Source organism: Coturnix japonica, chromosome 1, assembly GCF_054131305.1.
Source record: "Coturnix japonica strain WE chromosome 1, WE-NBRP24, whole genome shotgun sequence".
NCBI lineage: Eukaryota > Metazoa > Chordata > Aves > Galliformes > Phasianidae > Coturnix > Coturnix japonica.
Genome location: NC_140663.1, coordinates 118,202,179 through 118,228,505, shown reverse-complemented (window position 1 = coordinate 118,228,505; position 26,327 = coordinate 118,202,179). Strand labels below are relative to the sequence as shown.

At 39.6% G+C, this 26,327-nt stretch overlaps 1 protein-coding gene across 2 annotated transcripts; it reads right to left on the bottom strand.

Moving 5' to 3' along the window:
- Positions 1-860: 860 nt before the first annotated feature.
- ASMTL (acetylserotonin O-methyltransferase like) lies at positions 861-23,662 on the bottom strand. Of its 2 annotated transcripts, none has more exons than XM_015848497.3 (13): positions 23,528-23,662; positions 21,887-22,018; positions 20,084-20,131; positions 19,640-19,704; positions 17,008-17,069; positions 15,434-15,542; positions 13,956-14,370; positions 11,530-11,692; positions 10,663-10,847; positions 8,659-8,788; positions 8,163-8,306; positions 7,499-7,621; positions 861-2,656 (listed from the first exon to the last, which is right to left on the bottom strand). In XM_015848497.3, the coding sequence occupies exons 1-13, from the start codon at positions 23,618-23,620 to the stop codon at positions 2,442-2,444; spliced, it is 1,884 nt and encodes a 627-aa protein (XP_015703983.2). In that variant the 5' UTR covers positions 23,621-23,662; the 3' UTR covers positions 861-2,441. The 2 variants fall into 2 exon arrangements, with proteins under 2 accessions (XP_015703983.2, XP_015703993.2); XM_015848507.3 differs by lacking the exon at positions 861-2,656 and adding an exon at positions 5,414-6,366.
- Positions 23,663-26,327: the final 2,665 nt, after the last annotated feature.

Genomic DNA, 26,327 nt, shown 5'->3' with positions numbered 1-26,327 from the left:
TGCGGTAGTTATGGCCGTGCCCCTCCGCCTCCTGTGCTGCAGCGCCCCGTAGCAGCACCATAGTCTCGGCCGGAAGGCGCCGCCGGAGGCTTTGTCAAGGGAGGGAGGCCGTGAGGCCGTGCCTCCACCCGGCCAAGGGTTGTGCTGTGTGCTGAAAGTGAGATCGTACAGCTCACAGCCCAACTGCTGTGTATGAGTTCCCGTTTGCCTCTTGTAATTGCTTTCGTTTTTAATGGATGCTTGCTGCAAGCCAAGCTTTCTTCTAAACAAATGACTGCTTGAGTGGTAAACCACAGAGTGCAGCTGTGGAAGTGTCCAAAAGCAGCTCACACACACACAGCGCTGTGTAGGAGGTCAGAAAGAGCAGGTCAGGCTGGGTGCTGTGAGAACAGGACGTGCCTGGCGTACTTCCACTTCTCAGGCTCTGTCACATGTCATTGCACCTTTTCACACAGAATCACAGAATTGTAGGGGTTGGAAGGGACCTCTAGAGATCATCGAGTCCAACCCCCCTGCCAAAGCAGGCTCCCTACACCATGTCACACAGGTAGATATGAAGTAATTTTATGCTGCTTTATGTTCTGATCCAGGATAGGCAGGTAGTGAAGTGACTCCCATGCTGACCCACAGAAGGTCACGCATATGCTGTGTGACAGGACCATAGTTTGGCTATATGTAATGAAAGGCCATAGTGCATGTTCTGGGAGACATATGGCTTAAAAAGCTATTCTTCTTTGAGGGAAAAAAAGCCTCATTTCTTCCCTTTGCACCATTAATTCCCCCTGCTTTGTCACTGATGAACATTCCCTTCCCCCCCCTCCCCCCCCCCCCCCCCGAAAAAAAGCACACAAACCAAGAGGTGAAACCTGTGTTTTTATGTAAAAACCACTTCAAGTATCCCTGCAGAATGCAAAGGAGTCTTTTCTGATGCTCTTGAGAAGCTTCTGCTTTACTTCTTCCAACCTTGACTTCACCATCACGACAGTGCTGTTTCCTGACTTTATTAAATAGTTAGCGCTTACATACTAACGAGGTGCATGCCTAGTGAGTTCTGTAAAATAGCAGTGAGATAAGCAGCAGTTAAATGCATCCCAGGTAACCTCAAACACCTTATCTGTGACATATAGCGTTACACGAATCATCTGGTGCAGAAGCTTCTGACTACTTGACTGGTTATGTAGCAACTGACAGGACTAGAGCAAGATCCCATCTCCCAGCACAAATGTTTTGAGATAATTCCAAATGTCCTTGTTAATTATGCCTACAAGTTATCTGTACATAATCCATGGTCCCCAGAAGCAAAAAGCCAAGGGAAGTCACTGAAAGCAAAAGGGCTTCTTTGTCTTTTTTAGCAGACATACCTAAGCAAGTGAATAACAGAGAAAGACAAAATAACTGGTTTCTGCATTAGTGCAGCATCCTCGTTTGGGAATGGGAAGAGAGCGTAACCCAGTAGTGATAAATTCAGTTTCACCAAAGTGATTCTAAGTTTTATCACCAATTTCCACATACTGTGAATGACAAGACGTTTGTATGTTATATGAATACTTGGTGTCATGTCCCTTCCAACCCATCTTTGTAAATGGATGTAGCCAAAAGAACTGCATGTTTCCGTAAGCAAATTGTTCTCATAGCCCCCAACTTTCTGAGGCTTACAAATGATGCAAGTAGGTTAGTGGAGAAAACACGAGCCTGTAGCTAGCAGCTACAGCAATGTGTCCATCTTGACTGAGTTACTAAGAAGACAGGCCCAGCAGTTAAGGAGCACTGCAGTCAAGGAGAAAGGATAAGAGGTAGCCTGGGAAATAGTTCTGAATGTGTAAAAGGGCAGAAAATTATGGTAGGCAGAGGGGTGGCACCTCTAGCATCTCAAGCTAAACCTTGTCTGTATATCACAGAATCACAGGATGATCCGGGTTGGAAGGGACCTCAAGGATCATGTAGTTCCAACCCCCCTGCCTGGCAGGGCCACCAAACATACACATTTACTAGATCAGGTTGCCCAGGGCCCCGTCCAACCTGGTCTTGAACACCTCCAAGGACGGGGCATCCACAACCTCCCTGGGCAGCCTGTTCCAGGGCCTAACCACTCTCCTAGTGAAGAACTTCCCCCTAACATCCAACCTAAATCTTCCCTCTTCCAACTTAAAACCATTACCCCATGTCCTGCTATTGTATAGAGGCAATAAGCACAGCTGTTTGAAACCCTGCTGTGCCCAGATAGTTTCTAACTGTGTAAACAGCAGAGACAGCTGTGGCACAATGAGGCGTTATTTTGAACCTTAAAAGCTTCTCAAGTTCAAGATAAATGCCATCAATTGCTTCCCCTCTTTAAGTGTAACTTCAAAAAACAAAGCATTTATTGTTTACATTACTGGCAAACAGAATATAATTACAACACATCAAATATAATTCAGATTTTACTACTAAATCTTTTTCTCCTAAATCTTAATACAGAGAACAGCATCTAACAAATTCCCTGTCAGTTTGGTTTCGACTTTAGAGAATCCGTGTTGTTCCAGTAAGCCTTGATATTCAGAGCCACTTCTTTCCTTTCCCTCCGTCTGCACGAGCATGTTCAAAGACTGAAGCAAAGCTGCGCTCCTGTTCTTCTTCTCATCATCCAGCAGCATCTCAGCCAGCAAAATCCCACAGCCTAATTTAAAAACAGATGCATACAACAGTACTAATCCATTATCAACAAGACAATTTCTGCCAAGTTGTGCCAAGGGGGACAAAACAGTGGATGACAAACATTACAGAAGCCACAAAGCTTTATTATTATTATTATTATTATTTTACGTTACTTTGTATGAACTGAGTTGTTTCTGGTGGGAATGGTCAAGGGTTGAGGGTAGAACTCGATCATTCACATGCAGCCTCTTCCTCCATCTTCAGACCCATGAATGGAACGGGGAAGACATGGTTGAGGGGGCACTTGACAAAACAAGAGCTGTTTTACTTACTGCCTTTGAGACTAGCATGTTATGTGGTCGTAGCTTTTCTGCACAGTAGAAGTAAGGACCACCAACTCAGAACAAAATGGCTGCAGAGATCTTAATAATAAGTGCTGCACAACATTAGTATCTTTGTTCTGACCTTGAAGATGATCCCTTCTGTCATTCCAACCAGTACACCTCAGACATTTAGCAAACAATTAAGTATAAAATGAAATATAACCACACCTCAGCGTATGAAGTTTTGAGCATCACAACACAAGGACACAAAACCATCATAGAGAGCATCCAAAGGAGGGCTACAAAAAAAGGGCAAGACATATAAGGAAAAGCTAAGGCTCCTTGGCGTGCAGAGTGCAGAGCAGAAGAGCTGATGGAGGCCTGATGGTGGCTGCAGCTCCTCACAGGGAGCGGAGGGGCAGCGCTGAGCTCTGCTCTGTGTGACAGCAACAGGGCCCGAGGGAACGGCATGGAGCTGTGCCAGGGGAGGGGCAGCTGGGGGTCAGGGAAAGGGGCTGCACCACAGGGTGGTGGGCATGGAACGGGATGCACAGGGCTGTGGGCACGACCCCGAGTTCAGGGAGTGTTTGGACACCACTCTCAAAACACAGGGTTAGAATACTGGGTAGTCCTGTGTGTAGCCAGAAGTTGGACTTGAAGAGGCTCAGATCACTTCCAACTCAGAATATTCCATGATAATAATATATTATAGAAAAAGTCTGCAGCTTAGAGAAAAGATTAAGACTTGAAGATAATATTGCTAGCTGAGACCGCTGTGTTACTATCAGGTGTCACAGAAGTCCTTCAAAAGCTTATTAATAAATACCCTGCTTCATCACCATATCATTAGTAACCCCAGTAAATACAGGCTCAAGCCACGTATCCTGTGGTGAACAGGTACTTCACAAACAAAAAGGCCATTCAATACCTCCTCCTAAGATTTTAGGCTGTCTGGCTTAGTTACAATTCTGTCCCATCCACTTTCCAGCCACAGATACCTACAGGGTTTATTGGCAGAAAATCACTTGCATTCTACAAATCATCCCTACATTCCTTACATCTTCATTCTTAGGCCCAAACACTCTCCTGTTATCCCAACTGCTCAGGAAATCTTTTCAGTGTAACACCATTAAATCTACTCCCTACACTCAGAAACAATACCAGCCTTTTCCAGGAAAAAAATAAAAGTTTGAACATTAGTGAGAAAGGATGAGTTTATCATTTCTCACCTGAATGGAACCTATCAAATACAGAACAGCTTGAGCTGAAGTAGATGACAGGCAAACTCTGCTCCACCCTCCTACTTGAAGTAGAACAGTGCTGCAGTCACATCAGCTTGCTCAGAGCTTTATTCTCAGATCTTAAAACCCTTAAGGACAGAGATTCCACAACCTCTGAACAACCTGCTCCAATACTTAATGATTTATTTTTCCCTAGCTTGTTATGCAGTCATGGTTTCCCAACTGTGCCCATCATCCCTCATTCCATGACTGTGCATCATAGGAAAGAGCCTGGCTCTGTCTTTTTGGCACCCACCATTCAGCAAAGCCTGTATTAGCCTCCTTCGTAAGTTGGACAAGTGTAGCTAGCAAAATGATCCTGAACCCTCTAACCACATCACACTACTGCAGTAATTTATTAAAAGTTGTTTTTTGTTTTGTTTTTAAATAAATGGCTATTTCATATTCATATCTTAAAGCTGACTTCACAATAAAGAAACAGCAAAGAACACAGTGCTGTGTTTTATTAGTACATTACCACAGTCACCATGCTCAAGGAACTAAGTCTCATTTTATATAAAGTGCTGCACTTTAATAACAGAGTCCACTGAGGAGATGTGTTAACCACGTGTGTTAGTCAAGTTTTATAGTTGTTAAGTACACAGTACTTAGAGGTACAAATTTAAGTCTGACAGTAATAAATGTGCCAGCTTTAAGAGTGTGGTGTTCCAACTCAGTTTCTAACAGCCTGAAGTACAGCATAAACTTGATGAATAGCTGAAACAGAATAATTCATTGCTGGAATAAGTTTTTGAAATATAAACCCTTTAAGCACAATGGCAAACTTTGTAACAATGCAGAAAATAGATTTGTTTCAAATACATTCCATAGTTGGACACCTCTCCAAACAGATGAAATCGGCAAAATTTCATGCATAAAAAGCTTCTGCTAAGACTTACATATACATGTCTGAGAGAAATCTGACATGCCCCTAGTTTCCTACAGCTGAAGAACTCTGTACTATACGTCTCTTAGATGAGCTGAATGAATCACTGTAGTACGTTTGCTTTAGCCACTGTTCAAAGAGCAAAGTAACTTCCGATTAAATAACAAGACAGAGTCTAGCAGGCAGATGCAACTCCTGACCTTGCTCAAACTATTTGCTGAGGTTGGCTTGTTAGGATTATTGCTCCAGAAATGAGGCAGACAAGAAAGTAATAACTGATAGAAGAGAAAGCCAGTTTGAAAGTACAACTTTAATCTCTAGGAATGCTTATACTACAAAGGGCATTTAAAATAGAAATGGTAAATATTAATATAGTATCAAAGAAAACGATTAAAAGTGGTGACATTAGTGACAAAGTACTTGAGGAGAGGAGATGGGGTATGTATTTCTTTTAATTAAAAGCTGGAACATAAATTTCTATTCACAGACCTTTGAGAAGCTGTATAAAACCTAAATTTCATCAGGCAAAGTATAAACAGGCAAAGTATAAACAGCCATTTATCAATACTGAGAAAAAAACATTCAGAAAAAGAACAAATCTGACAGGAACCGATGGAAACAACTCAAGTGGAGTCTGTGTGGGTATATACTGTGCCTGGAAATTAGAAGTTACTGAAGTTTCTATGACCTTAAACCTACTCCAGGAACTTGATTAGAGTTCAGATGTCTTACTTTGGACCAATTTTTTATTTTATTTTGTTTTTTAAAGCATAAAACAGCATCCTTGAAGTGCTTCTCAGTAAAGCCCCGTAGAAAAGGAAAGACAACTATTATCTCAAAGACTATACAGCTTGTACAGAATTGAGTTAAACTTTTTATTCAAAGCTGACCAGTTTCATATCTATGACAATATCTAGCATCTATGTTTCAAATAAAGGGTCAAAATGGTCCTAAACTGACAGGGTGACGACAGGTATATTGCACACGTTAAAACAATTCAGCACCTCACGCTATTTCTGCACATGCAAAGATGACTGACTCTACTTGAAGCACAAAACAGCATCTAGTAAGTTGCCCGTGATCTTAATTTGCGTATTGGTGAATCTGTATTTCTCCAGCAGCTGCTTATATTCTGAGCCACTTCTCTGCTTGCCTTCAGTCATACTCAGAGACTGCAGTACAACTCTAGGAGGGTGTGTCTTCTGCTCGTCAAGCACACTTTCTGCCACTAGCAAGGCACTTCCTGCATTTCCAGAACAACCAGAAGTACTTTAGTAAGGTATTTCTAGCTTCACATTTTTAGTGTTTTGTTCAGAGACATTTATACATAGGTCCTCCATCAGAACAGTGTTTTAATGGGCTTCAGTGGTAATCAGTAGCTAAATTTTACTTTCAATCATCTCTTCCTGGAAGAAACCATTACTTGTTAGAGGGAGGGGGGAGCTTTGAGCTCTGTTTCTACTTCAGTGAAGTTTAGATCACTTCCTGAACATGATTTTTAAACTCAGTCTTGTTAGTATTTGAATCAAGCAACTCCTTCCTGTCATATCCCAGTCCTCACATAAGGAAAGACAGCCATCCAGTCTTTGTAGTTTATAAACAAGCTGCCCAGAGACGTTCTGGAGCCTCTTTCTCTAGAGATATTTAAAATCCATCTTGAAACCTTTCTATGTGACCTACATACAGGGAACCTTCCTTAGCAGGGGGACTAGACTTGATGATCTCCATTAGTCCCTTCCAACTCATGATTCTGAGTAACAGGGTTATGCTTTGCAACCTAGATCTTATTTTGAATGCACTCCTGTGAAACAAACTTCATAGCTACTATTAATCCTCTTGGATTAAGCAACCAGTTGAGTAAAGCAGGAAGGCTTTTCTCTTCCTTTTTGCTCAAAGCCTCCCCTTTCATCTTTTATCTTTTTCAAAATGTAGTTGAAAGTACAACACTACATATTTTTCAAGAAATCTCATCATAAAGTAGTGCTGAACTCAGTACTCTGAGTCTCTGAGACATAGCAAGAATTGCCTCTCCTTGATTAACTTGCAGCAAATTTAATTGGCTTGCTTGTATATACACAGGTAGAAGCTCATGCTTCAGTAACTGATGATACAGATCTTTGCAAGGCTGAACACAGAGATAGAGGAGATGATGTACTTGCTTGTAATATCTGCAACTACAGTAAGGACTTATATCATTTTGTTAGTAGATTTGTTTTTTCTTGGAAGCATTACTATAATGCAAACAGTTATATAAGCAAAGACTGCCATGATTAGACAAAAATATCCATTTTTAAAATATATTAACTTATTATTATGATTCCGAGCTTGTGCATTAATTTGCACCTGTAATCAATCATAAAAGATTAAAAACCTACCTGGTTTGCAAGCAGTTGATATTTTCTTTAATAGTACATGAATCTTTTCATCGGGCCAGTCATGAAGAACACGGGAGAGTATGTAAAGATCTGCTTCTGGAAGGTCATCTGTGAAAAAGTCACCTGTTGAAAGGCAGAGTTTGTATGTTTCATTACAGTTAGTATAGCTCCCCAGAAGGAAATAAAAACATTGAGATGGAACTAGGAGTTTCAGCAGAGGTGAAAAAAGAAGCCTGAAGAAAGAGGAGTGGTGATACACTGATCTGTAGCTAAGGAAAGCATAGTGTAGAAGCAGAGCAGATCACAGGTAAGAATTCTGTTATATGTAAAAATTGAGAGAAAGACTAAATGAAGAAAAAAAAAAAGTCTTTTGTAATAACTGTATTGATCTTGCCTAGATAGGAAAAGCCAAAGACACACTCTACTTCCACTTATATACTTCCACTTATTCCACTTTATTTACCGCCACTCTACAACCACTGTTTGGTTCTATCCCTACAGGTGTGAGAACTACAACACCTGTTTACTATGGGTGAGCCAATGCTGCATTGTACCAAGTCAGACTTGGGGTTGGAGCAGGGCAGCACACCATTTTCTGCAGCAAGAGAGACTGTCCTGTGCTTGAGGATAACAGGTATCAGATAAACGGTAATGTTATGTTTACCTGATACAAATGTCACTGGAGCTGTGCACTGTTCTGATGGTTGAAAGCAAGAGGTGTTTGCAATGACTTCTGGAAGGTCAAACACCGTGACCTTCATATTTGGATATATTCGCATTAATTCATGAGCCAGAGCTCCAGTACAACCTGTTGGAAGTTCAAAGAAACTCAAGTAAAATCTTCTCTCCAACCATTTGCATAATTTTTTAAGGAAAAGTCTGTATGTAACATTAAGAGATAAATATCAGTTCAGAAATAAAGGTAGCCAGTAGATAATACTTCAGTATTAATACTGACGGTTAATATGATCAAGAGTACTTAATATGATCAAGAACAACACCTCAAAGTTTGGGCAGTTTATTACAATACCAGAAAAGTAACAGTAGTCAATTATACCCAAATCAAGTGGAAAATTGTGCATGTTCCAAGTAATAAAATACAGATCTCAAAGCAAGCTTTTTCCTTTTTATTTGCACACAGGCTCAACTACAGACCATACCTCCCAAATCACAAGCAGTCTTAAACTCTGAAAGATCAAATGCTGTAGCCACGTCTCTTGCTGTAAGGTGGGCAATGCTGTGCATAGCAGCCATAAAACGCTGCTTCACTTCCTGGCTCTGATAATAGTCCTTAAAAAGAAAAAAGAAATTTAAAACACAAGCAATGTGAAACAAATTTCAATTACTATAACTAAAATTATGTTCAAATCAAAGGAGCTGGTGCACTAATATATTAATATGAGAATTCTGAAATTAAAAACAGACCAAAGTATCATTGCCTGGTTGCTCATCCAAGTTCTTTGCTGGTTACAACTGCTTCTAACTGTCATCTAGACATCTTTTGTAGTTACGTCTCAAAGAACACACACTTAACTAGCTTGGTCATAGTCTTGGTTAGCTCAAGGGCTATTAAACATGAGCTGAGGCAGCACAGCAGGAGGAAGAGGTAATGCAAAGTGTTTTTAATGCAATTCTATGCCTCAGATATACATTTAAGGAATTTGTTCCACAGCAGAATGTCTTCCATCTTTAAAATGCCTGAACAGACAGACTGAATTTTCACCAATGATCCTTTCTCCTGATATACTCACAAACTGATTTCATACAATTCCAGCATTTATTTTCACACGATGAGAAAATAATTAGATTGTTGGGCTATAATTTTAAAACAGCAATATTAAGGATTGTACTGTTTGTTTTAGATCAGTTAAGAAAGTATGAAGAACTAGAGCCTTATGCCTCCAAGCTTCTAAGTGATGCATAAAGCACATCTCACTTCCATACTAACCATATTGGATATACATTGCTTTTAAACTACCATTAAGTAGAATATCTACCGGCTATGGTATATATAGTACCACAGGCAGTGCATCTATCCTACTTGGACACATACTGCACTGCAGAGATATGAAACTGCATATCTCAAATAGTGTCTCCTGCCTAGCATCACCCAGTAAAACTCTAGTTGATAATCCAGATTAACACAAAATAGCTCACCTACACTAAAGTTAGTAATTCACACAAATTTAAGTATCCACTTCTGCAGTTATCCTAAAGAATCTAAGTTCCCTTTAAATCAGTCTCTAAAGGATTCATAAGGGAGCTTCTGTCCACCAGTAATTTAGACAATGTTAGGCTAAAAGGACTTCCTAAAATCTCCAAAGGCTGTTACTTCATTTATTAACTACAATGGAAGTGAAGAAACATTCTCTTTAGAAAACTAGATTACTCAACATTTAGAAGTTCAGTGCAAATCAAGAACCTCAAGATGCAGCCTGAAGTGTTGCAGTCAAAGATGAAATCCTTATATAATCTCTTCCATAAACAAGCACAAGTCTGCTTCACTAGGTGTAGAACTGCTGAGTTAGGAATCACCTTATGTGATACCCCAGTCTGAAGAGACCAACCTGGGCTAGCATTAGGAAAGGAACACTATTGAGGTGGAAATAGACTAAGGAAAGGATTACAGTTCTTAATGGCAACATACACCAGCTTGAAGTATATACAAAACTACAAAGTCAGATAAAACAAAGGCTGAGTGACCTATGTAGACTGGATCATTACTTCCCTTTAAAGCACTTAAAAAGCAACTTTGAATGTACAGCCACAACAGACTGCACTGGATGCACATCAGTAACAAGCAATCAGTGCCCAGAATTGAAGGAATACATATAAAATGTAACCTGGTATAACAAAAAGGCCACACAGTAGTCAATTAAACACACTGAGAGGTTGTTGTAGGGCATGTTAACTGGATGGGCAGAACTTCCATCTGAATTTTATCAGCACTTAAGTTTTCTAGTATATTCTGTGATTGCTCCAGAACTTCTGGAGCCTTAAGACTGCACTGTAAAAGTTGAAGGGAACAGAAATCTATGACAAGCAAGTTATGCTGTATTTCTAGTATTTGAGATTCATGAACTCTCTTTAACAGCTCATTTTCTATTTCCCCCTAGAGAAGCTCCAGACTTGTGAGTTTTGAAACAAACAAGAATTTACGTTACATTAAATAAATCCTCCGTTTTCTTTCCAAAGGCTCGATGGTTCTGCCTGCTTCCCTCTTTAACAGCAGACTCCAAATGTGTAAAGAGAGGCCAAAGATGGTCATTAGAGTGGATAATGTAGCCATGAAGCGAGTATTCACCATCGGATGCCAGATAAGTATTTGTTGAATCCGTATTCCTATAACCTTAAGGAAAGAGCACAGTTATAACCAGTTTTGTTCCAGCACTTTACAGATGTCAGCTAATATTTCAAGGCATATTACCTTGTAATGCCATTAAAGAGCCACCAAATCCTGATCCTGGCATCACAAGGTGTTTTACTGAACAAAGATTTCTATGAAATACTTCTAAAGGTTTCCTCATTTGTCAAGAATGAAAATCACTTTGGGGCTTCCTTTTTAAAATGAATGTAGGTGCTGAAGGATGTAGAGAACCTTTTCACTGTTTATTTATAATCCAGATAATCTTAACTATGCATCTGACATTCACAGAAGACCATCACAAGTTCCTCGCTCTTGACCGCATTTTTCTGTTTTAAGATTATGCCTTTTCTTCCCCTTAAATTCACACATTCCCCAATATGTTCTGCCTTTAGGACTTTCTCTTTCATTTCCTTCTTTAGGTGGCACATCTGAGCTTTTATGCTGCTCCCTGGGACTTGCCCATGAAAGTTATTAGAATTTGGAGATGATTGCTTTTGCTCTCTGAACACTACATCAATCTAGGGTTTCCTCAAAGGATACCTGGTGTGTTCAATAAATAATGCCTGCTCCCAAACAGAACAATTCCAGCTATTAATGACAAAGCAATGATGTTCCCACCTCAAATCCAAATTACTGACAATGTGGAAGGGATGGGAAAAGTCACCTTGAGGTGTTTTCTCCAGCAAACCAAGAGCAGCACAGGCATCAAGGAGCCTTTCAGTCCCACACACAGAAGTTCCAACTTCATTTGCAATATCTGCAGCCTTTTGAGGACTTTTCTTTTTCAAATGATCAAACATCTTCAGCTTAGAGGCTACAAACAGAGCCTACATGTAGAAAAAGAAGAGCAAAACCAGTTGCATTAGAAAGACTGCAATCAAGAAACAAAGTACCTACACCTTTTGCCACAGACATTCCAGAAGTATTAGCCTACATAATTACTGTTAAGTGCTACACAGTAACAACTCCTAAGAACTGTTATGACAGGTTTATTTTCCTCTAGGTGTTTTAATAACTTTGCTAAGTAACATTAATTGGAACAGAGGTATATGAGAGAAGGAAACTCAAAATACACTGGCATGCAGCCTACAGAGTTTGTATTAAGAGCACCTCATTATACAGATATTTAGCATATACCTAGCTATATGCGTGTTCCATTAAGCCAAATATATTTAAACAACTGAACTAATGCCTAAGAGAATGTGTAAAAGATCAATTTAAATTTGATTTACCTAAAATATAAGGAACTGCAAAGTTCCATTAAGGCAATGTAGCAGCTTCAGTTATAGAAAGATTGGTCTTCGTGCAGTAAAAACTATGTCTAGAAAAAGGAATAAGACTTCAAAGCACAACTCTACTACATGACTACATGCACACTTTGCTAAGATACTTACACATGGAACAAAGAAAATAATAACAATAATGAATTGTACAAATATCTTCAGGCCTCAGGAAGATAAAACCCCAGTAGCCCAGCATGAAACCCAGTATTCCATGCTGATTTCACACAGATTATTAGGAAAAGCTCCTGCTTCTATTTAATAGTTTTCCGTCAACTTTCATCACAGAGAACTGATTTTGCCATCAGATCACAGCAACAAGCGCACCTAATGTGCAATTACAGAACGCTGTTAATTCTCCACATCTTGCACTTGAAGATGTGCTAAGCATTATCTCATCCATTCTTGTACATCAAACTTGCTCTAAGTGGATACACCTCACTCAACAAGCCTACCATTAGCCATTGCTATGCTACTGAAACAACTACTGCTACTGCCCAGCTATATAAGAACATCTGATTTTATTAATTATCATTCCATAACTTAACTGTATCATGCACAGGACTACCGTAAGGGTAGCCACCAATTTACAGGCTTAACAGCGACTTTCTACTGTTTCAACAGAACCACTGTTCACTGTTTTGTGTATTTTCTTCTGCTATTTTTAATTATCTTTAGGTTTGTCGTTTCACTGCCACTTGAGCAGTTCTTTCCATCTCTTTCTGAAACATCACCAACTTGATATCAGTAATCTATTCAGAATAACTAGTGCTCAATTTCTCCTTCACCTTCTTTCACTACAGTGGAGCTCTGAGCACATAACTTGGTAGCACTTAAAACACCCAGTTACTCATTCCCCATTACACTTGGCTGCTTGTGACCTTCAGTTTGTAGCCTGTGTTAGGTGTACATCTCTCCAGTTGATAATCTCCAGGCAATATCTGATAAACATCTAGAACATGAAACAGGGTATAAAAAGAGCTACTTCCTTAACAGGAAATAAAAAAAAAGTTAAGATCTCTCCCAGAATTCTAAAACTAAGTATTACAAGTTCAAAAGGGAAAAAAAAAACCAAAAAAACCCCACTATGACAAGCATTGCATACATTTAAAATAAGTTTGGTAATTAAAGCACATAAAAAGCCTTCTGAGCAGTGTAGATAAAAGGCTGTTTTCTGTTTGATTGCACTTAGTGCTAAAAACCTCAGTGGTACATTTATATTTAAAAGCATTCTGAAGTTTCCCAACAACATTCCATTTTCACTGTGGAATGCATTTTTTGCATGATTTGCATGATACATTTCTGAAATTACTGTTATTTTGGAGTCTCCTAATTACAACATGCACCAGAGTCAGAATCGCTGATGTAGCTAATGAAAGATAAGTCAATCTTCCATAAGTTGCATTTAATTAGACTACACGACAAAAGGAACATATGGAAAGAAAGCAGATAGGTACTGTTTCCAGACATCCTAAAAGCACAGTTTAACCATTTATACTCAATACCCAACATGCAAATGGCAAAAGGAAAAAGAACAAAAATAGTCCTGCAGGCATCTTCAACTTCAAATTAAAAAGAAGATTTTTAACCTTCTCGGCAGTTAAACAGTACATAGAATTCATACAAAAATATATACATATATCTGTGTTGTGTCAGAAGTTTCAGCTACTTTTGATTCTCTGGTAATGCACACTGTTTCTTCTGTACTATTATTCTTATCCCATCTCAAGCATTTCAAATTACCTCCAACAAAGCAATTGTATCAATCAGAGTAATTAGTTTTATTCCCCATCCTCCCCCCTATCCTTACCTTTGAAGCTCTAAAACCATCCATCAGGTCTAGAATTTTAGATGGAACTTTTGTTGCATTGTCTGACACTCCATTCTGATTTTCCAAAGGTATCACAGAACCAGTTCTGACACCAGAGCTGTTTTCAGAGTTGTAAATAACTCCTGAGGGACTGTCCAACTTACTAGCACCTTTATGTTCCTTGAAACTTGAGGATTCACTTTCTCCATCACTTAGGCTCTCAAAAGTGTCCACAGAAGGGATAGAGTCATGCTTTATATGCTGTATGGTATGTTTAAGGGGTGGATAGTACAACTCTGCTAGCTTTTTGCAGAAGTGATTCAAAGGAAATCCCACCACATTCAAGAAGTCTCCATGGACATATTCAACTAACATTCCACCAAGGGCTTGGATTCCATATCCACCAGCCTTGTCCCTGGGAAAGAGAAAATGAAAGCCGAAACTTATCTAATTAAGGTTGAGAGCGTTCTTGACAATAAAGGCTTCACAGAACATGTAATCAATAGAACTGCAGGGACTGGAATAAAGACTAGTCTACTCAAGCTGAAAATGGATTCTAGTTAAGCTCAAAACTGCAATTTATAAGTCCTAACTAAATATAAGGTTTAATATTTTTACTAAGGGTGAGTAGCCTAAGGTCTTAAGGAGTTTCTGCCAGTTCAAGTGACATAGTCCCCCTAGATGGAGATATACCATCTGACTGCAATCAAACCACATTGCCATGGGTCACCCAGCTTCCTCCACGTCCCGTCTGGCAAGGATAGTAACAGCAAGTGCTCCTGAGACCAATGCTGCCACTTAGTCACCCAGTTACATTTTGACCCTAGCCCTATTCCACTAAAGGCTGAAGGGTCCTTAGGCATACATTAGCTTGCAAAGGAGCTCAAACTTAAGAGGATGTCTTAGAACTCAAACAATTGTAGTATGTGCCTTGAAGCTCTCAGTCAGAGGAATATCTAAAATGAGATCAGGAAGAAAAGTTGGGCTCTTTTTCAAAGACCTATTCAAATACAAAATCCAGTGCTATCTCACTCAGTCTTAACAAATTTCTATGTAATTTTTTGGAAATAGAAATTTCAAAAAAAAATATAAATAGAAACAGAAAGTAATCTTGGGAATTTAATCCATCTTTAAGTCAATTATGTAAATTTCACTGCATAATGTTATGTATACAGCCAGATAAAGTGCAATAAACCAACATTTTCACTGCTCACGCCTACGGAACAAGGTAGTTAGAAGTACACTGACTAACTAACATCCAAACCTGAAAGCTTAAGTAAGCAACCTTTGAAACCAAAGGTCAGTCAGTCTCAGTCTATTAACTCCAGACTGTACAGAATCACAAACTGCTTCTGAAAGTACGCTGCTAAGAGATAGATTAAGCTTAGATTAGGGCAGAATATTTTATGCTGCAGTCTAGTAACATAACCCAAGATCTACTCTGACACAGTATTAGGTAGCTTTAGGGTCTTACTTACATGGGCTCTCCACTATGAATGTACTCCCACAAGAGCTCTTCTGAAAGGTCCGAAAATTTTACTTTAGTCTCTTCATAAAAATCAGTGATTTCTGTCTCTAGCTGATTATCTACAGAGAGAAATTCTAGTTAGAAACAGAAACTGTAACACCAAATTAGTTTAGAGAGTAACATCAGTTTAATTATACCTCATATAAATACAAGTTTTACTTAGAAAAAGTGATATAAATCACGATGTAGCTAACAAAAGTCTCAATGGACAGTGAACTCTTCTGTTTACTTCCCCCTGCACATACTTATAATTTTCAGTAAGCTTCCACAGCTTTCAGCTTTTACAATTTCTACCACTGTGTTCCCCTCTTCAAGCTAACAGTTTGCTCTCCCTGTGTACAGTATGCTCTAGTTAGCGTAATTAATTAACTGCCAGCATATACACCCAGTAACAAATACAAAGAAAGCAGCAAACATCCTTCTAACTTAGGACTGTTCACAAACAACCCATAACACAACATAGTTAAAATTATAGCTGTTATATATGCCTGAGCGTGCAGCTGCATCTGTACTGCAGATATCCAGCAGTGCCATCTGCAGTGTGATTTTTCATATCTCTCAATAAATAAGAATTATTTCAGCCTTTTTTACATAGAAGTGGCTGTAAGAATGCCAAAGGTTCTTTAAAGTGTGCTATGAAGCACTGTATATCTGGGTGTGGGCTCCAACAGCGTAATGAGTGAGTACACAATGAACCCAGTAAGATTATAGAGCAAGGCTGTACCAAAATATACTCAAAAGAAAGCAGCCTTCTAAGAATGAGCATGCACTAGCACATTACATGTTATTAGTTGACTATTTCCTACAAGATCCAAGTCCACATCTCTTGCTACTGCTGTGCAAATTATTAGTCTGTACTCTGGTAGCAACTGAAATCCTGCAGGAGGTAAAAGGTAGATCTTTCTTTTCCAGCCATTACTCTTTCTACTGTACAAACATCAGTAACAGTACTGGATCACTGGCCCTATTTCTGTTACAAGACTTAAAAACAACCATTCCAATAAAAAAGTAAAGCTGTAAAGAATTTGTCTACATAAAACCACACTCACTGAAATTTCAGAGGGCCTTTGAAATAAGTTCCTCTAACAAAATATAGACATAACTACTAGAGGAAATCCTCTGAACACTCAAATTTTGACATTAGAGTGCTCAAAAAACAATTGTTTGCTGAAAAAGTTATATAGATGTATTGCTCCCTACAGCTGCTACAAATTGTCTGAATTTCACTTAGAGAATTTCTTCCAGTTTCTACTGATCTTGTAGTTGGCCTCATAGCTCTCAGAAGGATCATTTTTATAGGCTTGTATTTTGTCATAGAGGAAGGATGAATGCAACTGAATGCAGTAAGAAGGGTAGCTTTTGTGATGTGTTTTTAGTTTAAAGGTTAGGTAATTCCCAAGTTGAGTTCAAAGCCAATTCATACTATATAAGAGAAAATTCAACCCTATGGATTCATCTGTAGAAGGCAAAGTCCATATACAAATGATTTCTCATGAAAACATGGAGCAAAAAGAACCAATGTACCTTTACTGCTGCAGTGTATAATAACCACTCCTGTGAAAACACTGTGCTCCTTCCCACTCAACCTGACAGGGAAAATCACATATTAAGCAATGGTTTTATGAAATCTGTCACAAGCAGAAGTATTTTTCATAATCATACTGCCACACCTCCAAACAGATCATACAAAAACATCAACATGATATAAATATGTCATAAACAAATATATTCTTAGTTCAATATAAGTGAAAATATATTAACCAAACCCAGCAAAAAAAGGTTAAGAAGACTTACGTTAAGTCTCTAAAATCTCACTAACACCAATGTCCACAATTCGAGAAAGCAATTAGTGGTGTCAGACTATTCACCATACAGAAGAAGCAAATACTTCAAATGCATAAGAAAAAGCCAGTCAACATTTACACTGTCATCGCAGGTATCTTCACTGAAAACTGCCAATATGCAGTTAGGTCACAACTTATCACAAACAAGTGCCAGGTAACTGCAGATTATGTATGTATTTCATCAAAACAACTGAGCTCCAGGGATTCCACAGCAAACTGCAGTAACAGAAGCAGTGTCAGTGTCTTCCTGTACACAGGAAGACGGTTTACATTCACTCTGCCTCAAACACATGCACAGACTTCCCAAGTGAGCAGGATTCTTACTCCCAGGAGGGGAGTAAACTCTTCGAAAGGGCTGACAATAGCAGGACTAGGGGAAATGGTTTTAAGTTAAAAGAGAGAAGATTTAGGTTGGATGTTAGGGGGAAGTTCTTCACTAGGAGAGTGGTTAGGCCCTGGAACAGGCTGCCCAGGGAGGTTGTGGATGCCCCGTCCTTGGAGGTGTTCAAGGCCAGGTTGGACGGGGCCCTGGGCAACCTGATCTAGTAAATGTGTATGTTTGGTGGCCCTGCCAGGCAGGGGGGTTGGAACTACATGATCCTTGAGGTCCCTTCCAACCCGGGTCATTCTGTGATTCTGTGTGATTCTGGCCCAGAAAGCCGGAAGTGGTAGCCATTCTTCTAAAGGCTCCAGAGTGCCACACTGTGGCTGAATAATTGTAAAGGCATTAAGTTTGTGTAATACAGAAGCAATTGAACTCTCCTAAGTATCATGAGAGTTAGATTTTTGAAGAGATTAGAGATTAGCCAGGCTACCACGTGATGTAACCAGAAGCATCTCACCCTTAACACCTCACACCGGATTCAGCATGATTAATTGCTGAATTAAACCCTGCAAGATTTTTACTCTGATACTCTGGATATAAGGATGTATCTTGTCTAAATATTTTCCAATTCATTCAGAACACAATTGACATCAGTACATAATAGGACTTCTTTTTAAGCCAAACTTGGTATCATTTTAAGCAAAAAGAGTAGTGAGAAATCTCTTGCCAGACTTCCCAAGGAATCTCCTACTAGCAACACATGCCACTATTACACCATAAAGAACAGAAACAAAAAAACCCTACTACTATTAAATTAGCAACATGCCCCGAAGGATTAAAAATTCAACTTAACTCACCAGTGCAAAAACTATATAAATATATATAAATAGACTTAAAAAAAAACAACAGACTCAAGGTTAGACCTTTGGCTGAACTGCAAACCCAGCCAAGCCCTTGCATTCTCTGTCTAGCAGACTCCAGAGTTGGAATATAAACTGCTGAATCCAGTACTGCACGCTCTGTGTCCCCTCCCATGCAATGCAAGACCGACTGACAAGCAGACTCATTGCATCTCATCCTATAAAAATGAGGTGATTTGTTTTATTTTATTCAGTTAGTGTTTCCTTAAAAATAATCAACATTCCCCCCCCCCCCCCCAAAAAAAAAAAAAACCAACAACGTTAAATTTGAAAGGTATCCTTCAGGAGAAGGGAAAAAATAAAAGCAGAAGCCTAAAAGCCTGACAGCACATCCACTGAGAGCAACAATGGAAGTAAAAAACAATTCCTCAATTAAACTATAAATCCATAAAGCAGAATCTGGGTTGGAGCAAAACTGCAAGTGTAGCCTCCATTTGAGACACTAACGCATTTTCTTATGACTTCACAATGCAACCCTACTTGAGCAGATGGGCTGGAGAAGATGAAGGGTCTCCTTTCAGCTTCAATCATTCAACCAGTTAATTTCACTACTGACTGTATTACATCTTTCTTACTGCAAAGTAAATTAGAACAATGTTTATCCAATAGTAAATTTAATCTGAAGACACTGGACATTTCTCTTGAAGGGAAACAAGGTAGGAGGAGTTCAAAGCAGGTGTCAGTGAGCAAGCATCGCTCTCTCATACATGCAATTATCTTCATTAAAATTCAAGCCTCAAACTACTTCTGTTCTTCTCCCCATCATAATTCTCTCCCTGTCTTCCCTCCAGTATTAACTGAAGCATACAAGTAAGTCCTGTAATAATTCACTCCAGAAATTAAAATCATAACAAAACGGTTTAAGTCCCCCATCTCCCTGCAGTGAAAGGGCAAGAAACAAGCAGCTTTGGCTAAGAGAAAAGCACACCTAATTTTCAGATACAAGACCAGCTTATGATATTTAAAAACATCAGAACAAAACATGGCCACAGATTTCTCAATATACATCTATACAGCTCCCATTAAAACAAATGTACACATTCTGAATCTCATGTAGCATTACGAACCTTGATAACATCCTATATGCATCTTGCTTATCAACTGGTTTCTCCAAGATCTGCTCATCCACAGACTAAAACAGAAAGACAGAGATATTGTGCTGTCTTCTTAGTTTTCCTGAAACTGAGGATTTAAAATAAGGATTTAAAATAAGTTTTCAGCCACATCTTCAAAATGAGACTACTGAGCAAAGCAAAGAACACAGATAGAGATACTATTGTCTCTGGAAGAATAGTACTGAGGCTTTGAGCACTCAAGACAGCAAAATTAGCCTTGTTAGGAAGAAAAGACCTAGAAATACATGTACAAAAGTTCAAAAAACATCTCATCTCAGGTGCAACTTGTCAGTGGAAAAAAATCATTTTCCACCCCCAACTTTAAGCCTAAATATGTTTGTATTTTCTATGCTTGTCATGGTTTAAAACAATACCGAAGCTCAGAAGACCTCTTACCACAATGGTGTCTGCTCCTATAACAATGTCAGGTGTTCTCAGGTGTTTCTGAAAAGGCATAAAGAAAGAATGTATGTTTCAAAAAGAAAAATAAAAGAAAGAATAAAATGCTTTAAAATAAATAAATAGATAAATGAGGCAAGAAAACCTGAATTCACCAGGTAGGTTTACAGATAGGGCTCTACAGAGAACTGAAAAACATGACACTTTCTCCTCCTTTTGCACTGTTCAGACAAGAGTAATAATTTATAACACCACAAAAGTGAGTAAAACAGGAGACTTAAGCAGACTCTTCTCAGGTTGCAGCTTCACCCAACTATCTTACTGATGAATAGATACATCTAGGAGAGAACTGCCTGCAGACCCAGAGGCCAATTTGATCTTGAAAGGCCAGTTACATTTCCTTTAGAGAAAGCACCCTATGCAGTGGGGACAGGAGTACAGATCTGAAGCCCTCTGGAACCACCTTTCATAGTCAAGTATGCTGAATGATTTCTCTTTAGCTACAATTCTCTCAAGGGAGCATATACAGTACAGTTTGGGAAACTGAGAAGTAGAGGTATATAAAGTATCCTTATAGCGCTTTCTTGGCTTTAAGTTGTATGTAGTCTGTCCTTACAGATAAAATTTTATTTAATTGCATGTTAATGAGGTACACAGCTACTATTTAAAACAAGAGAGGAAATTTGTCTCCATTTGCAACCCTTAAGCAAAAACGCCTGTAGGGAGGAGATTCTTCTCCAGAAGATCTTCTTGAAGTAATTTTAATAGCTGAAATAAGTTCTATCAACATTAAAAAAAACCTTCCTTGTTCAAGATGCATTTAGAAATCCACTGAATGAACATTATCACCAGTATACTGCTTTGCAATGAAAGGCCACCGTAAGGCAGTTTGTAAATCTGGGTTTGAAATAATGTCACACCAACCTCTGAAAAAAGGTGACAGAAACCTGGATAACAATTTACGCTGAAGATCATGTGGTAACATCTGGTAACACTGTTGGTTTAGAGTGCTTAAGATTCCCTTTCTGACATCAACATTGGCTGTACAAATACACTCCTCTTCCAGAGTTGTACTAAGACATTATTACAATATACTTCATAGGATCTCATCAGCCAGACTCCTGAAAAGGTTCTAGTAAAGAACAGCCTCATGTGCTCATAAACAGCAGTTGCAGACAAGGGCAGAAATCCAACTGACACTGTATATTTGATAACAGATTTTATAATATTTAAGAATCATAGACATGAAACTGTTAGATTCTCACTCTTTTTAAAAAAGAGTGTCAGCCTCCTTCTCCACTGTTTTACAGCAGATTGTCTCCTTTTTTTCTGCTTTCCAAGCATCTCCATTCTTATGAATTCTGAATTCTCTTGTTATAACTGTTCAACTGGATTAACTTTTCAGTGAAAGCTACAGCAAAGCTCTGGATTCACAGTCAACAAATTCTTGAATCAGTCAACAAATCATAGAATCATTTAAGTAGGAAGGGACCCTCAAAGATCATCCAGTCCACCTCTTCTGCAATGAACAGGGACACCTACATTACATCAGATTGCTCAGAGCCTGGTCCAGCCTGACCTTGAACCTCCCCAGAGATGAGGTGTCCACCACCTCTCTGGTCAATTTGTTCCAGTGTTTCACCACCTTTATCATAAACGAGTTCTTACTTAGATCCAATCCAAATCTCCCCTCTTTTAATTTGAAACCATTTCCCCCTGTCCTATCCCAACAGACCCTACTAAAGAGTCTGTCCTCTTCTTTCTCACAGCTCCCCTTTACCACGCGCATTCCACACTTACCACATGCATTCTATTTGCTACTTCAAGAGCTTTCTGTTTTGCTGTTTCAACAGCATATTCATAAGGGGCTGCAAAAGATGACTTTTCAAGTGTCTCTTTAAACCAGGATGGAACTACCTCAAACCGTAGACCCTGTAACAAAGAAAGCAATGCAGAAAGTGTAATCACATTACAAGTTGCTCTAAGACACATCATGTAAGTGACAAATTCAGTTTCTGCTCTACTCACTTTAAGACATTCCTACCCTTATAATAATAAGCGGGGAAAAAATGCTTCTATTATCACAGCATCAAATCTATGTGCTCTGGGACTAGCCTATTCCTGTAAGTAGAGCTGAATCCCTCCACCGCACTTGCACAGCATTGATGCACATTCTTCAATGAGATTTACCATCTGTATTTATCTGCTAGTAAAAATTTAATAAGTAGAAAAGAAGTAGATGGTTTTATAAAACATGTTGTACTTACTTCCCACCTCCAGATGATACACATAAATTTACTATACCCAACAGGCATTACATCTCTAACTCAGCATGTGCGAACCTCTATACTTCTCTTCATCTCTACATACCTTCTTTATATTTAACTTCTGACTTTTCCTGTGAAGAACCCCGTGTACTTATATTATTCATTTTGTAATCACAGAATCATAAAGGTTGGAAAAGATCTAAGATCACCTAGTCCAATAATCAACCCACCACACCATCCTGCTCACTAACTGTGGGCCTCAGTGCCATATCCATACATTTCTTGGACACCTCCACAAATGGTGACTCAACCACCTCCCTGAGCAGCCCACTTCAGCATCTCACCATTCTTTTGGAGAAGGAATTTTCCTAATAGCCAAACTGAATCTCCCCTGGTGCAGCTTGAGGGCATTCCCTCTTGTCTTATCAGTAGTTATGTAGGAGAAGAGGTTGACCCCCACCTCGCCACAATCTCCTTTCAGGTCATTGTAGGGAGCAATCAGTTCTTCCCTGAGCCTCCTTTTCTCACAGCTGAACAATCCCAGCTCCCTCAGTTGTTTCCCATAAGACCTGTGCTCCAGACCAGACAAGCTGCCCTTCTCTGGACATGTTCCACGATCTCGATGTCTTCCTTATTGCAAGGGGCCCAAAACCAAACACAATGCTTGAGGTGCAGCCTCATTAGTAAGGTATAATATTAATTCAAACACTTCCTACTGCCAGTCTGCTGTCCCAGCCTGCACTTGCCTCCACAGCCACCAAATATTCTGGAAGGATTAAAGCTTTCTTTATGCTTCAGGAGTGCTTTGCAAGAGAAGGGTAACTACCTTACCCCTCACAACTGTAATAACCCATCTCATGAAGTTAGGGCAACAGGCTGACCCTTTTAATTACTCCAGTCAGCGCCAACATCTTCTGAGCTTTTATTTAACAAACCAGAAGCAATGGTGCTGCCTTTTAGCAGAGTAATTTAATCTACTCATCACCAGACCCAGCTGCTGCGCGCTCTCCGGGCCGCTCAGTTAATCAGGCGGCCGCCCTCCGCGTTCACACCGGGGACAGACCGCGGGCAGCAGCCGCAGGAGCTTCGGCCTCCACCCGCCCCGCGTTACCGAGTCCCGGGCCGCGCCGGCCCCGCCGAGGGGAGAGAAGGAGAGCGGCTCGGCAGCACTCACCACGTTGGTGAGGATCTCCTGGCGCCGCGGCGAGGCACTGGCCAGCACCACCCGCTTGCTGACCAGCTTCCCCAGCACCGGGCTCAACGCCATGGCCGCAGCAATAATACCCCGGCCTCCCGCTCGGCACAGCCTGGGGGCGGGCAGCTGGGCGGCCTTATAATGGCAGCGGGGCGGGGATGGAGGCGGGTAGGGTTAGTAGGCCGTGGCGGGGCCCGGCTGGCCGGTTGTAGGGGGTAGCTTCTATTGTAGCCTTGCAAGAGCTGGGCAAAGCCAGTGTGAGGCTGCAGTGAGGTGACCGAGGTGAAAGCCGGTGACACCAATGGTTATCAGCCTGTGCTAGTCAAACATTAGCTTGTCCAAGGTTGGTTATGAAACTGTTGACTTTTTCAAATGCCTGGTGCATTTTGAACAAAAGCAAAGCAACAGAGCTCTGAACTGTAAAGACCTTTCCTAGATGTTTATTCTTATCAACTTCTCTGCTTCTTTGCCTATGCATTTATACTATAGCTATCACAGTAATAACTTGCTGCACATATAGAACTAAAGAATGTTATGCTAATCAAACTCTTGTGCCAACATTTATATAAATCCCAGTAAGAATTTGTATTTCAACCTGGATGTATAATATAGCTGAGTCATCTATACAAGCACAAGATGGACTTTGCTGGGGAACAATATATTTCCATTGCAAAGAAGGTAGAGAATCTCGCAAGTGTTACTATGAAAGGGATGAAACATTTCATCTTTCACAAGACAGCTTGACTTTTCCTAGGTGACTTCATTCATTCAGAGAGCGCATATGTATGTTTTTCATAAGCCTCTTCCTGGCATTGAAATTCTTTTTGTAATCCAATGTGTCTACACAATTCATGAAGAGGTATCTGTTCATTGTTACTGTAGGGATAACATATGTTCCCACCTCATCTAATACTGTATATTCTCAGTCTGTTATGGTTGTTCTACATGTTCAGCTAGGCTTGTAGATTTTGAAGGGGTACTCTTGATTTTTAACCAATTCAGACTTTTGCAGGGTACATAAAAGTACATGCTGGTTCTCAAATTATTTTGTCATTGCTTCTTGTGAAGTAGAGCTGAAGTTCTTGTGGAAAATCCTAAGACTTTCAAGAGCTGTTTTTCCAGACTGAGGGAGTGCTCTCAGAGTGGCTCCCCTAGATCTCTTTCATGAAACTGCTATCTCTGTGTTCTCATAGCTCAGTTTTAAGAACCATTATCAATTAAGTTTTCTTTGCTCAAGTCTGAAGATGTAGTTCTCTTCTATAAAACTTTGAAGGCCTGCAATAGCTCAATGTGCCTACATGGTCATTTCACATAAATCCCTTCTTTTCTTAAGCAGTCTTACAAGCACATAGGGAGATTTTGGGGAAAACACAAGAAGTCATTTAGGACTATTTTCAGTTAAATAAGAGTCTGTGTACTGTATAATGTCCCTATACATGGCTTTACATATACCTTTCCAATGAAGAAACTTCACATCTGAGGGAATGCAACATATCTCGTACCAAAGACATATCAGCTCATTTGTCTGGTAGCTTTATTCCCATCTCACGGGACAAGGAGAATTAACCAAATTAAACACAAATTTAGCCAAACCAAAGGCTGAATAACCCTACAGACACTGAGAGAGGTACAAGCTTGCTGACAGCGCTCCTACTTCGTGTGTTTGTAGGGCAAGTAATCTCAGTGCTGCCCCCTGTCTCATTCCTTTTAATGCTGACGTTCAATGCTTCCTAAAATGCAGGGAATATTTTTGTTTGTTTCAGCTGGAATTCCAGCTTTTCCAGGGAGTGATTTCCCAATTGAGTCCATGTTTAAGAAAGTTTTGTGTTCTTAGTATGTTTACTATGCCAGTATCCACATGAGGGCAGTAGATTCCATCATTTCTCTATGGCTTTGCTGTATTCACGTAGCTGTGGACAGCTGTCATTGGTAAGGACATAAACCCAATACCCCAAACATTCGAAGTGCCATTTGGTAGACTTAGCTAAGGATTAGCTAATACAGCTCTCTGTGTGTGTGTGTGTGTGTGCATACAGGGATACTCAGAACTAAAGTTAATGTCAGATAGTCTTGAAAGTTAATGTATGAATGAGATGGAAACTATAAGGGGGCATCATAAAGATACCCTGTTTGTAACAGCATTTAATTTGCATGGCTGTATGAACAGCAGTAACTGGGACTCAAATACCTTAATTGAATATGAAAATTCAAGTGTAAAATGTAAATACTGTTAGCTTACTGAGTGAATTTTTGTCTTCTACATTTGTGATTGTGATCTAATCAACTAAAGAAAAGCTATCTGCTCTACTGTATGTTATTTTTTACCACATTAAAGGCTTAGTTTTAGCAGCAATATGTGGAAGTAGTTGTCTTGCTACAAATATGTTGACATTTTAGGTAGAATCATACTGAGTGATTTGCATTATTCATCACAGTGTGGTGAGACAGTGATGCATTCTGCACCGACTATGGAAAGCAACATGATATATGGAAAGGAAAAATGTCAGCCTGTGGTCAGTAAGCAGGAGCTGGGAAAGTAATGCCATGAGTATTGCATGCTAAATCCTTCTGAAGAAGAAAAATTCATTGCACATCCCTGGAGAGTTTCAAAGTGAGAAGTTTTCACAGAGTCTATATAGAAGCAAACAACGAGATGAGAGCTACAGTCATTTAACATGATGTATTTGTCTTGAATTTTGTAGAACCATAAAGGTTTGAGGAAGTGAGAGAGACTTGCAGTCTATTTGTGCATTTGCTGTGGTCCCCAAGAATTCTTTTT

Bases quoted from the DNA above. Each gene is read 5' to 3' on its own strand.
- ASMTL (XM_015848497.3), bottom strand. From the start codon at position 23,620: ATGGCGTTGAGCCCGGTGCTGGGGAAGCTGGTCAGCAAGCGGGTGGTG. The intron at 20,132-21,886 runs GTAAGTGTGGAA...ATGCCTTTTCAG, and splicing joins TAGCAAATAGAATGCATGTG to AAACACCTGAGAACACCTGA. The intron at 2,657-7,498 runs GTAGGTTTTTAA...TTTTTAAATTAG, and splicing joins ATCAACTGCTTGCAAACCAG to GCTGTGGGATTTTGCTGGCT.